This window comes from Pongo pygmaeus, chromosome 1, assembly GCF_028885625.2.
Source record: "Pongo pygmaeus isolate AG05252 chromosome 1, NHGRI_mPonPyg2-v2.0_pri, whole genome shotgun sequence".
Classification (NCBI taxonomy): domain Eukaryota; kingdom Metazoa; phylum Chordata; class Mammalia; order Primates; family Hominidae; genus Pongo; species Pongo pygmaeus.
In genome coordinates this window covers 118,264,827-118,276,740 of record NC_072373.2, presented here as the reverse complement: position 1 = coordinate 118,276,740, position 11,914 = coordinate 118,264,827, and the positions used below count along the sequence as shown (strand labels likewise).

The following is an 11,914-nucleotide window of genomic DNA, read 5'->3' as shown; positions in this document are numbered from 1 at the left end:
TCGCGAGAATTGCTTCTATGGCTCCATCCTGCTTTCCGGCTGTCGCCCTCCTGCGATAGGTTCTCAGCGTTACTTGCCTCTTCTCGCGATAATTTTTTTTTTTTTTAAATCTCCCGAGGAAAGTTGAAGGAAGAGAACAAAATTTTCATCTCGCGAGACTTGTGAGCGGCCATCTTGCTCCTGCCCTGACAGATTCTCCTATCGGGGTCACAGGGACGCTAAGATCGCTACCTGGACCTTCGTTGACCATGCTGTCCCGGGTGGTACTTTCCGCCGCCGCCACAGCGGGTGAGGGGTATAGACCCTGCTCTGGACTATCAGAGTGATTGGAAAGAAGCGAATCTAGGGGTGACAGGGAGGGGAGAAAGGCGCAGCGACACGGGCCTGAGCGGCGAGTGGTCAGTGCAGCTCAGAAGGGAGCGTGGGGTCTTGAGGGACGGGAAAGAGGGGTACATAGCCTTAGTGATAGAGCCTGGCGGGGATGAGGAAGGGGCAAACCAGATTTCATTTGACTTTGCTGACCTTCGCCTTGTCTATCTGCAGCCTCCTCTCTGAAGAATGCAGCCTTCCTAGGTCCAGGGTAAGTGTGAGGATAATGCTCCCTTTCGTCTTTGTTTTTACTATCTTTTATTTCGCGATTCCTGCCCCCACCCCCTTAGCTTTAGGTCAGAAATTTCTTTCCGATAATTTTGGGACACTTAAACCCTCTTTCAGACAAGACACTTGTTCCTGTAACTGCCAGGAACGCTCTCATATCACCTAATGACCAAGATTTTAACAGGGTAAGTAACATATTCTAACTAAACTAGAGATTGGTTTTGCTATCTTCTATACCCGCCTCTCTCCTTTGTGACCTTCCCTTGGGACCTTATGACATGTAGCTTCCACAGCCTGAATCGGAGTAGATTACATATCCAAGAACAAATTTTGTTCAATAAAACAGTAAATCATGTTGTTTACAGTCGGTTTCCCAGATATCTAGTTTTTGCTGCCATATAACAATCAGAGAAATCATTCATTGATTCAGTAAAAATTTATGTTGCCTAAACACATAACCAAGGATACAAGAATGAGTATGGCTAATTACCTGCCCTCATGGAGCTCACAGTCTAGGAATGGGAGGCACCTTTAGAGTATTGGTTTAGAGTGAGGGCTCCACAGCCAGTACAGGGGCCCTGGCCCCTCCACTTACTGGCTGTGTGACCTCAATTTCCTCATCTACAAAATGGCGATAATAGTGCATTGTGGCTTTTGAGAATTAAGAGACAATTGCTGTGAAACTCAAAAACGGTTCTTGGTACATGGTGTATGCTTAGTAAATTTAGCAGCTGTTACCGTTAAAATTGTTCCATAAGACATGTCCATTTTCCTAGAGATTTCTCTTTTTACTTCCAAACTTAGTTCTAAAGCTTGCAAAATAGGGTAACTCAAATTGAAAAAGAATGGACTTGAAAAAGTGGTCTTATCTATAATTAAGTTTCATGTATGCAAAAAGTAAGGCTATAATTGACTGCTTCCAACTTAGAAGAAAAAGGACCCCATACAGACTTGTAAACAAATAATTGTAATATCAGGTAGTAAATAACTTATATTTACAAGATACAAGGAATATCCTTGGTTTTCTTTCACACTCCATGTCCAGTACCTCAGCAACCTTTTCCTCTGGAAATTTGGACTCTGACTGCTGCTTCCACTACCGCTAAATTAGGAACCACCGTAAACTTTCACCTAGGTATTTTAGTAGTCTCTTAATTAGTCTTGCATCTCTATTCTTGTCCCGTTACAGCCCATTCTCATAATAGCCAGGAGGATTATGTCAACCAAGGCCTTCCAGAGTTCCCCATCCCACTTGAATAAAATCCCAACTTAGCATAACCCAGAAGGTCCAACATGAATTGATCCATTCCTATCTCTTGACACCATCTCCTTGTGTTCTCTTTTTAGCTCATTCTCCAACCTTGGTGTTCCTCTGAAAACTACCAAGCGCATTCTTGCCTCAATATCTTTCTACTTGCTCTTCTCTCTTTTCCCCAGATCATTGGGTCAAATGTCATCTGACTCCCTACCAAAAAACTCTTCCCCATTTTGTTGCTCCCTATCCCCTTACCTTGCTCCGTTTTTCTTCATAGCACTTAGAGCTGCCTGAAATTTTGTATAGAGATACACACTCACCCTTCCCATACCCCCACTAGAATGTTGAAGGCTGGAGCTTTGTTCATTGCCATGTTACCGGTGCCTAGCATTAGTAGAAAGTCAGTTAATGTTTTATTGATTAAAAGAATGAATGTTAGCCCAAAATGGGGGGAGGGCTTTACAAATCTGGAGGCTGATTGGTCTTGGTAGTCATTGCTCCTGATTGGTCTTGATAGTCATTGCTATAAAGTCATGGTATGAAGGGCATACAAGACAGAAGGAGCAGCATAAGGCAATTTTTTTGTGGTGTTTCTTTGTTTTTGAGAGCTGTTAAGTAATTCCAGGAGAGTAAGAGAATGAAGGAAGATAAGGTTATAAAATTTGGCAGGACCAGGCACAGTGGTGGTTCATGCCTATAATCCCAAGGCCAAGGCAGGAGGATCACTGGAGCCCAGGAGTTCGAGACTAGCCTGGGCAACATAGACAAAAACAAAACAACAAAAAATTTTTTTAAATTTTTTAAATTAGCTGGGCATTGTGCTGTATGCCTGTACTCCCAGCTATTGGGAAGGCTGAGGTGGGAGGATGGCTTGAGCCCAGGAGGTGGAGGCTACGAGTAAGCAGTGATGGCACCACTGCACTCCAGCCTGAGTGACAGAGTGAGACCTTGTCTCAAAAAAAAAAAAAATGACAGGTAGTAGATTATGTATGTTATATTAAGTAGTTTTCTGTAGGCAGGAGAGAGCCTGTTGAGTTTTCAAGTCAGATTTTCATTTTAGAAACATTGGCAGTAATGTGAGTGGGCTGGGTTTAAGTTGGGATATTTAATAAGAAGCAGAGGCCAGGTATAGTGTCTCACACCTGTAATTTCAGCACTTTGGGAGGCCGAGATGGTAGAACACAGTAGTTTGAGACCAGCCTGGCCAACATGGCAAAACCCTGTCTCTCCTAAAAATAAAAAAAAAAAATAGCTGGGCATGGTGGCACATGCCTGTAATCCCAGCTACTCAGCTACTCGGGAGACTGAGGCACAAGAATCGCTTGAAACTGGGAGGTGGAGGTTGCGGTGAGCTGAGATCATGCCACTGTGCTCCAGCCTCGGTGATAGAGTGAGATTCTGTCTCAAAAAAATAAAAAATAAAATAAGCAGAGAGACCAGGTTTTGGATTGTTAAACTAAGCAAGAGGTGATAAGGACTTGAACTAAGGTAGCTAGTTAGGGAGACTTGTCAGCCTAAGCATACCCTTTAGTGCTATGATTTAAATCAGTGCTTCTTAGCCTGGGGTGGTTTGCCTGCAGGTGACATTTAGCAATGTCTGGAGATATTTTTCAGTGTTACCATTGGATGGGTCGGGGAGGGAGGGGCTACTGGTATATATTGTATAAAGGCCACAAAGATACTGCCAGACATTCTACAATGCACAGAACAACCTCTTACAACAAAGAAATATCCAGTTCAAACGTCAGTAGTGCTGAACTGAGAAACCTTGATGTAAATGAAGGAATCTCAAGCATGATTCTCAGATTTCAAAACCTGGTGGGGTAGCTAATATATTTGGAGGCAGACATAATATTCAAAAGATAAGCATTGTACCAAAATAAATGAAATAATGTAAATTCATATATTACAAGGAGATAGAGGTTGAGAGATTGGAGGAATGGAGGGTAGGAAGTGGGACAGAAATACACTGAAAACTTGAAGGAGACTAAATGACAGCAGATATAAAGGGACTAGATTTTATTTCATCAGAAACTTAAGGAGACATCAGTATGCTGTAACTGTTAAAAGTGTAGTCTTAAGCTGCTTTAATACAAGAATAGTTTCCAAATCCACTGTTGATAATAGTTCAATTGTTCAGGCTCAGTACTGGCAATAGCAAGTTCTCAATAAGTATTTGTAGGATGAATAAATTGGCCAGACTATACTTAGAGTATTATATTCAGTTCTGTATACCTCATTTAAAAAAAAAAAAAGACAAAACCAGAGAAGTCCTTTTGGACAATCAGGATTGTGAGGGAACAGATGTTTGACCCAGGTACATGTGTGTTATCTTACATAGAAAAGCAAAATTAGAACTAAGAATGGATTGAGGTTCCAAGAATGTATGTAGCGTCTCAATTCAAAGATGAACATAATTAGAGCTACCCAGTACTGAAAAAGTCTGTTACATATAGTCATTAGCACTCTCATCAAAGAGAGTATTCAAAAAGGTCCAGGAGCTTACAACATATCAGGCATATAATAGCTAACCACTTACGTAGAACTTTTCCATGTGCCAGGCATCATTCTAAGTACTTTACATATATTAACTCAACTAATCCTCTCAACAACCATATAAGGTATTCTATTTCCATTTTACTGAGAGAAATCTGAGATTACAAAAGCTTAAGTTCTTTACTCAAAGTCAAGGAGCAGGTCTAGGATTTGAACTCAAGATGTCTATCTGGCTGCCATGTCCACATTCTTACATGTTTCAGTGCTAATAATAGACATACAAAGTGCTAGACAGATGATCTGCAAGGCTGATAGAAAGGATTCCAGTATTGGGTAGAAGGTTAAGTGTCTGTGATTAATTCTTTGCTCTTGTTACAGCTGATTACTGGACCCTAACCTTCCTAGTCCATTCTCTTTCCATTATGAGAGTTAGGAAACAGCCTCAATCATCAACCCTATTTATTGTTTCTGCTAATTATTCATACATTGTATTCTCCTTAAAGAAACAGGCTTTACATTTGTACAATTACTACCTGTAGGGTATTGCAGGCAACAAGGACTTTTCATACAGGGCAGCCACACCTTGCGCCTGTACCACCTCTTCCTGAATATGGAGGAAAAGTTCGTTATGGACTGATCCCTGAGGAATTCTTCCAGTTTCTTTATCCTAAAACTGGTGTAACAGGTGAGCATTTTTGCCTAGTCTTTGATAATATGTTTTGATGGCACCACTAAAATCAAGTTAGGTGGGTTTTCTTGTTTGGTTTTTTTTTTTTTTTTTTTTTTGAGACAGGGTATTACTCTATCACCCAGGATGGGGTGATAGATCACAGCTCACTGCAGCCTCCACCTCCCCAGGCTCAGGTCATCCTCCCATCTCAGCCTCCCGAGTAGCTGGGACTTGGCGTGCACCCGGCTCATTTTTCTATTTTTTTGCAGAGATGGGCTTTCACCATGTAGCCCGGCCATTCTCCAACTCCTGGGCTTGTGGGATCCACCCATTTTGGCCTCCCAAAGTGCTGGGATTACAGGCTTGAGCCACCCACCTGCAGCCGCAAGTCAGCTATTTTTAAAAGGAAATTGTAACAATTGATTTGATTGCTTCAACTTGTCTTTGGTATAAATTTATTTGGGATTTTAACTTAATTTTACAGCATTATCTCTGTTAGTAGATCAAATTTTTTGATGCCTGCTCTATGCCAGGCACTGTTGCAGCCATACAGTGTTGAACAGTGTTAAGTGCCTGCTTTCCTGGAACATACATTCTGTTGTAGGATGACAATAAAGAAAAGAGCAACTGTATAATATACTGTTAGATAATGAAAAGGGTACGAATAAAAATGAAGCCAGGTAAGGCAAGAGTCCCCTGATTAAGTTTATGATTCTCTCTACTACATGTACTGCCTTTCTTGGCCCATACCCAAGTATTGCTATGACTGGAACATTGGAAACCAAAGATTGTTTTTTTTTTAGCCCTGGAGTCACCTAAAGTAGCATTTTCCTAACTGAAATTGCTAGAAACATTAGTCTCCTCAGACTTCCATAGGTGATAAAAATGTTACATATGATAGATGTTTCTTGCAAATTCCTATTTAAAATTTGTATATTAAAGGCAATTAAAAAAAAAAAACTGTTGGAACTTTGTATGGGAAACCGGGTAAAATGTATTTGAGTTTGTATCCCTGTTATTCTCATGATACATCCTGCCATCCTATGATTCTCAGAAATACTGTGAAATGCTTTCCTAAAAGCCTGCTCTGGGCCTCCCTTACATCCTGTGAGGTGCGGAGGAAAGACTAAAGAAATGTAAATCATGGTTTGCATCCTTTCAGAACACGTGGCCTGGTTAAAGAAAAAGCCATATTTGAAGCATTGTAATTAGGTGCTACAGGAATTGAGAATCCTAATATTTATTCATCTTTTTATATACATATCACTTTGTAGTTGTTTATTGCTTGTTTCTTGTGTAAATTTTATCTGGTCTAGTGTCCCATTCAATAAATAGTATATTTTGCTGGACAAATTACTTCAGAAAGTTATCTGACATCTTTGTAGAATAGTTTAATTTACTGTGTGGGGTATTGTGCTTAACATTATTTCTCAAATTTATCAGACTGAAGAAGGTACTGTCCCCATTTTACAAATAAGGAACTAAATTCAGAGATTATTTAGATTGCTCAGTTTCTTTAAAATTGTAGAGTCAGTATACAGATGTCCCTGAGTCCATATCTTTGTTCTTTCAACTCTACCATACTGCTTCCCAATCCAGTGTTCTGTCTTTGAATCTAATTAAGTCATTACTTTGCCTTCAGCTAATCAAATATAGAAGTACCTTTCTATCTTCCCTCTTTTAGGCATAGCATATCCATTCATAAAATAACTCTTTCTTCTTTTAGGACCCTATGTACTCGGAACTGGGCTTATCTTGTACGCTTTATCCAAAGAAATATATGTGATTAGCGCAGAGACCTTCACTGCCCTATCATTAATAGGTGTAATGGTCTATGGAATTAAAAAATATGGTCCCGCTGTTGCAGACTTTGCTGATAAACTCAATGAGGTAAGAACCATAAACTTTATTTCCTATTTTAGACTAGCAGAAACATGAAGGTCATCTAGTGATATTTTTGATATGAGTGTTAGGGGAGCAACATATAGAAATGAATCTAATGCTTCAAATAAGTGTTAATGTTGGTTAGTAATTTGAGATAATTTTTTTATATCTACTAAACACTTTAGCTTTTCTATAGTTTAATCATTCAAAAGATATTGTATAGTTATTATGGGCAATTCTTTTTAAGGATTTGTGCATTTCTATGTTTCTTTGTGGGTGTTTTTACAAATGAGAGATACAACTTTGAAGAAGCATGAATCTCCTTTTTTTACCCTTTGTGCTTTCACTGATCTTTGTTGTTGCTATCACAATTGTAGCAAAAACTTGCCCAACTAGAAGAGGCGAAGCAGACTTCCATCCAACAAATCCAGAATGCAATTGATATGGAGAAGTCACAACAGGCACTGGTTCAGAAGCGCCATTACCTTTTTGATGTGCAAAGGGTAGGTTTCAGAAATTTCTAGGAAGAATGAAGTTACTTGTTGTGTGCATTTTTTTAAATTCAGAATTTTTTATGAAGAATGGTTAAATAGATTGAACATTTTATTTAGAAAAGAGAAGATTTGTGTAGGAGTTGGCATTCACAGCTATTCAAACGTTTAAGAACTGTCAAGTGGAAAAATAGTTCAAATTATTATAAAATTAGAAACCATAGAAGCTATTAAAAAAACATTTTGGATCCACACAAAAGGAAATAGTTATTAAGTTAAAGCTGATTTAAAAATGGCATGCACTGCGTAAGGAAGGCTAGGTAAAATACATCCTGTGTGTTTCATACACATTTGCTACAAGAACATCTTAACATCTTTGCTGTAAGGAAATCTGATGCTGCACATTCTAAATCCACAAAGCAGGCAGGACACAGACAGACAGACACACACACACACACACACACACTTTGCTGTAAGGAAATCTGATACTGCACATTCTAAATCCACAAAGCAGGCAGGACACACACACACACACACACACACCAAATTCACACACACACACACACCAAATTCACACACACACACACACACCAAATTCAGATAGCAGTAGAGCTTTTTATCATGGTCAGAACATGATTAGATTCTAAAATATGCAGCTTCCAAAACAATCTTTAGGAATATGTTCAAGTATTTTGTTATTACTGTTTTTATTTTGAGCCTTGTACTTTATGGCTAATATTTAAAAGTGAGGTGCTGTTATGTCGAAGTTTTGTATTAAAATAAAATGAAAAATGAGATGCTAAGATAGAGTAAGCATCTGAAATGTTTAGCATCTTGGCCAATGTGGTCTCAGTACCACATGGATTAGAGTTATCTTTGGTGTTAAGTTTTTGTCCCTTTCCAAGACTTATGGAATCAGAACCTTTCTTAGGGGCTATCCAGAATCTGTATTATTTTAAACAAGAACTCTAAAGACTCTTAAGCACATGGATATTTGAAAATCTCAGAAAATGTTAATTCCATGTATATTTAGGTTACAAAGGGAGAATGCTTCCTGCCTCTTGCATAGTATATACACACACGTGAATGCATGCATACATATATTTTGGCTTTTTTAAAAAACCATGGTGGAAAATGTAGCTTTTTCCTAAGAGTCAAATGATAGTAATTTAGGTTTTTATTTATTTATATTTACTTGATAGATATTTATTGAGTTCTTCCTGTGTAGATATTCTGATCAAGGCAGAGTGCTGAAAATATAGTGCAGAACAAAAAGCTTCTGCCTTCATGGAGTCTTATTTTCTAGCCAGCCTTTGGGAGAAGCACAGAAAATAAATAATTGAACAGTTGCAAATGTCAACAGGTAATAAATGCTAGATAGAAAAATAAACTGGTATTAAAAAGATTGCAGGCCAGGCGCATTGGCTCATGCCTATAATCTCAGCACTTTGGGAGGCCAAGGCGGAAGGATCACTTGAGCCCAGGAATTTGAGACCAGCCTGGGCAACATAGACTCCCTTTCTACAAAATTGCCGGAGGAGGGAGTCACTGTTTTTATAGGGCATTCAAGAAATGTCTCTAATATGATATTTGAGCAGAGACCTGAAAGAACTAATAGTGCAAAGTATGTGGATTTTTGGGGAAATAAGTTCCAGGCTGAGGGAAGAACAGTTGCAAATGCCCTAAACCTGGAAGTTTGCTTGATATAGTCAAGGAAAAGTAAGAAGGCCCATACAGCTGAAGTAGAATTGGTTGGGGGAGAATAAAAGGAGATAGAGGGTGGCCTGGGACTATGATATATAAAGACCTTAGGCTCCTATAAGAACTTTGGCTTGGACTCTGAATGAGAGAAAGTCATTGAAGGATCATTCTGATTGCCTTGTTGCCAATAGCCTTCAGTTTTGTATGCATTGGTTTGTGATGCCTATGGGTTAGCCGAGTAGAGATATATAAGAGCTTGGCCTTATGTAGCCTTACTGCCTGTATGCTGATCTTGGCTTCACAGTTATTAGCTCTGTAACCTTGGGCAAGTTTCCTAACTTCTGCCTCAGTTTCCTCACTGCAAAATGGATACAATTATAATAACTATGCCATGGTTTGGTTACAAGGTTTAATTGAATCTAAACACAAGAGTGTTTAGAGCGTAGTCAGTACGCTACAAATGTTAACTATTATTTGATCCAGCAAGTATTATGACATAAACACAAAGACAGATCTACAATATATGCACCATTATTTGTAGTACCAAAAAATGAATTGTGGAATACCAGTATAGTGGAATCCAGTGTAACCTAAAATTGAGGTAGGTTTGTGTGTCATAATTAATAAAAGTGATGTGTATATGCCTGTATTTTGATGGGTATACCTATATTTTTATTAAATATTTCTGGAAGGGAATACAAGAAATACAGGAATTAATGGCCTATGGGGGAGGCTGAAGGAGACTTATTTCATACAGCATACACTTTTAAATATGTTTTTGCCATATGCTGTTATAATTTCTAGGTACATATTATCTATTAAATAAAAGCACTTCACATAAAATACAAAAGAAGTGGGGCATTCTCACTGGCAGAATCTTCAGAGTAGAAGTATTCCTTCAAGTATACAAACAATATTTATCATTTCTTAATTTTGCCCCAGAATAACATTGCTATGGCTTTGGAAGTTACTTACCGGGAACGACTGTATAGAGTATATAAAGAAGTAAAGAATCGCCTGGACTATCATATATATGTGCAGAACATGATGCGTCAAAAGGAACAAGAACACATGGTAAATTGGGTGGAGAAGCACGTGGTGCAAAGCATCTCCACACAGCAGGTACACAACATTTTTGTAGGTTCTGACGTTGTACTGGTATCTCTTAACAAGTATCTGCTGATGTTTCGTTAAGGTAGGAATAGCTGGCAAGGAGTCTTTAGCCTAGAAGTAGCAGTGTAACCCCGGTTTGTTTTTCTGGATAGTGATAAGCAGGAAGATGCTGCATACCTGTCAGGATGGCTTTTCTCTTTCCTTAAATTTGGGTAACATTAACTGATATATTTAATTTCTCTATAAAATAGACTGGGCTGGGCACGGTGGCTCACACCTGTAATCCTAACACTTTGGAAGGGCGAGGCAGGAGGATCACTTGAGGCCAGGAGTTCAAGACCAACCTGGGCAACATAGCGAGATCCTGTCTCTACAAAAAATTTAAAAAGTAGCTGGGTGCGGTGACAAACGCCTGTAGTTCCAGCTACTCAGGAGGCTGAGGTGACAGGATCTCTTGAGCCCAGGAAGCATAGGCTGTAGTGAGCTGTGATTGCACTATTGCACTCCAGCCTGGGTGAGAGAGCGAGACCCTGCCTCAAAAAATAAAAGACTGAACAAGGCTATTTCTAAGCCCCTTCCATTTTCTAATGCCATGACATTCCATTTCTTCTTTTCACCTGCATAACTTGTCTGTTTTGAACGGAAATGTTTTCTATTTGCTTAAACTGAATTAATTTTTTTCATTTATATTTTTGCTTTAATATGACTTGATTTTTTTTCTTTCTCGAGTTTATAACATTTAAGTATTTCTGGTCGTTTTCAGCATAACCTATATAGGATTAGAAAAACAGTGTCTATCAAAGTTTTTTTCTTTTTTTGATAAACTGTCTTTTACATAAAAGTAATATACATGCTTACTTAAGAAACAGAAAATACAAAAGAAGTCTAGAAAAGAGATTAAAAATTATTTTCATTCTTAACATTTATATATTACTAATATTTGTTGAATTGGTCTTCTTCAAGCAACTGTTAGTTGTACAAGCCAACATCAGTGGCAGATGGTTACAGGAATATCTGGCCTCAAATTCTATACAGGTTTCACCCATAAAAGCTGTGAGCCAGGGAATTTTAACTAACCCCCTGGATTTGCTTAAAATAAATTGTATCTCCTCTATGTTAATTAATTTTACTTCTAAACCTGTCTAGTAGCCGTATAGTGTTAAGCCAGTAATCATCTTGAGGTTCTGGTCTGGTAGGAGGTGTCTTTTAGAATAATGGTGTTTGTACTCTATACTTTTCTATGTTTTGGAAAGGTCTAAGCAGATTTCTCTTTCCTTGTCACAGGAAAAGGAGACAATTGCCAAGTGCATTGCGGACCTAAAGCTGCTGGCAAAGAAGGCTCAAGCACAGCCAGTTATGTAAATATATCTATCCCAATTGAGACAGCTAGAAACAGTTGACTGACTAAATGGAAACTAGTCTATTTGACAAAGTCTTTCTGTGTTGGTGTCTACTGAAGTTATAGTTTACCCTTCCTAAAAATGAAAAATTTGTTTCATATAGTGAGAGAACGAAATCTCTATCGGCCAGTCAGATGTTTCTCATCCTTCTTGCTCTGCCTTTGAGTTGTTCCATGATCACTTCTGAATAAGCAGTTTGCCTTTATAAAAACTTGCTGCCTGACTAAAGATTACCAGATTATAGTTTAAATTTGTAATTAATTCTACCATCTTGCAATAAAGTGACAATTGAATGAAACAAGGTTTT

General features: G+C 38.5%; 1 protein-coding gene across 1 annotated transcript; it reads left to right on the top strand.

Annotated features, from left to right (window-relative positions):
• Positions 1-159: 159 nt before the first annotated feature.
• Positions 160-11,905, top strand: ATP5PB (ATP synthase peripheral stalk-membrane subunit b). Its single transcript, XM_054466689.2, has 7 exons — positions 160-288; positions 544-580; positions 4,888-5,033; positions 6,745-6,908; positions 7,280-7,405; positions 10,037-10,216; positions 11,492-11,905. The coding sequence occupies exons 1-7, from the start codon at positions 249-251 to the stop codon at positions 11,567-11,569; spliced, it is 771 nt and encodes a 256-aa protein (XP_054322664.1). The 5' UTR covers positions 160-248; the 3' UTR covers positions 11,570-11,905.
• The last annotated feature ends 9 nt before the right edge of the window (positions 11,906-11,914 follow it).

What these genes read in the sequence shown, in the direction of transcription:
- ATP5PB (XM_054466689.2), top strand. Translation starts at nt 249, where the DNA reads ATGCTGTCCCGGGTGGTACTTTCCGCCGCCGCCACAGCGG. An exon ending in TTCCGCCGCCGCCACAGCGG is followed by an intron (nt 289 to 543) that starts GTGAGGGGTATA and finishes GTCTATCTGCAG; the next exon opens with CCTCCTCTCTGAAGAATGCA. An exon ending in TCCTAAAACTGGTGTAACAG is followed by an intron (nt 5,034 to 6,744) that starts GTGAGCATTTTT and finishes TTCTTCTTTTAG; the next exon opens with GACCCTATGTACTCGGAACT.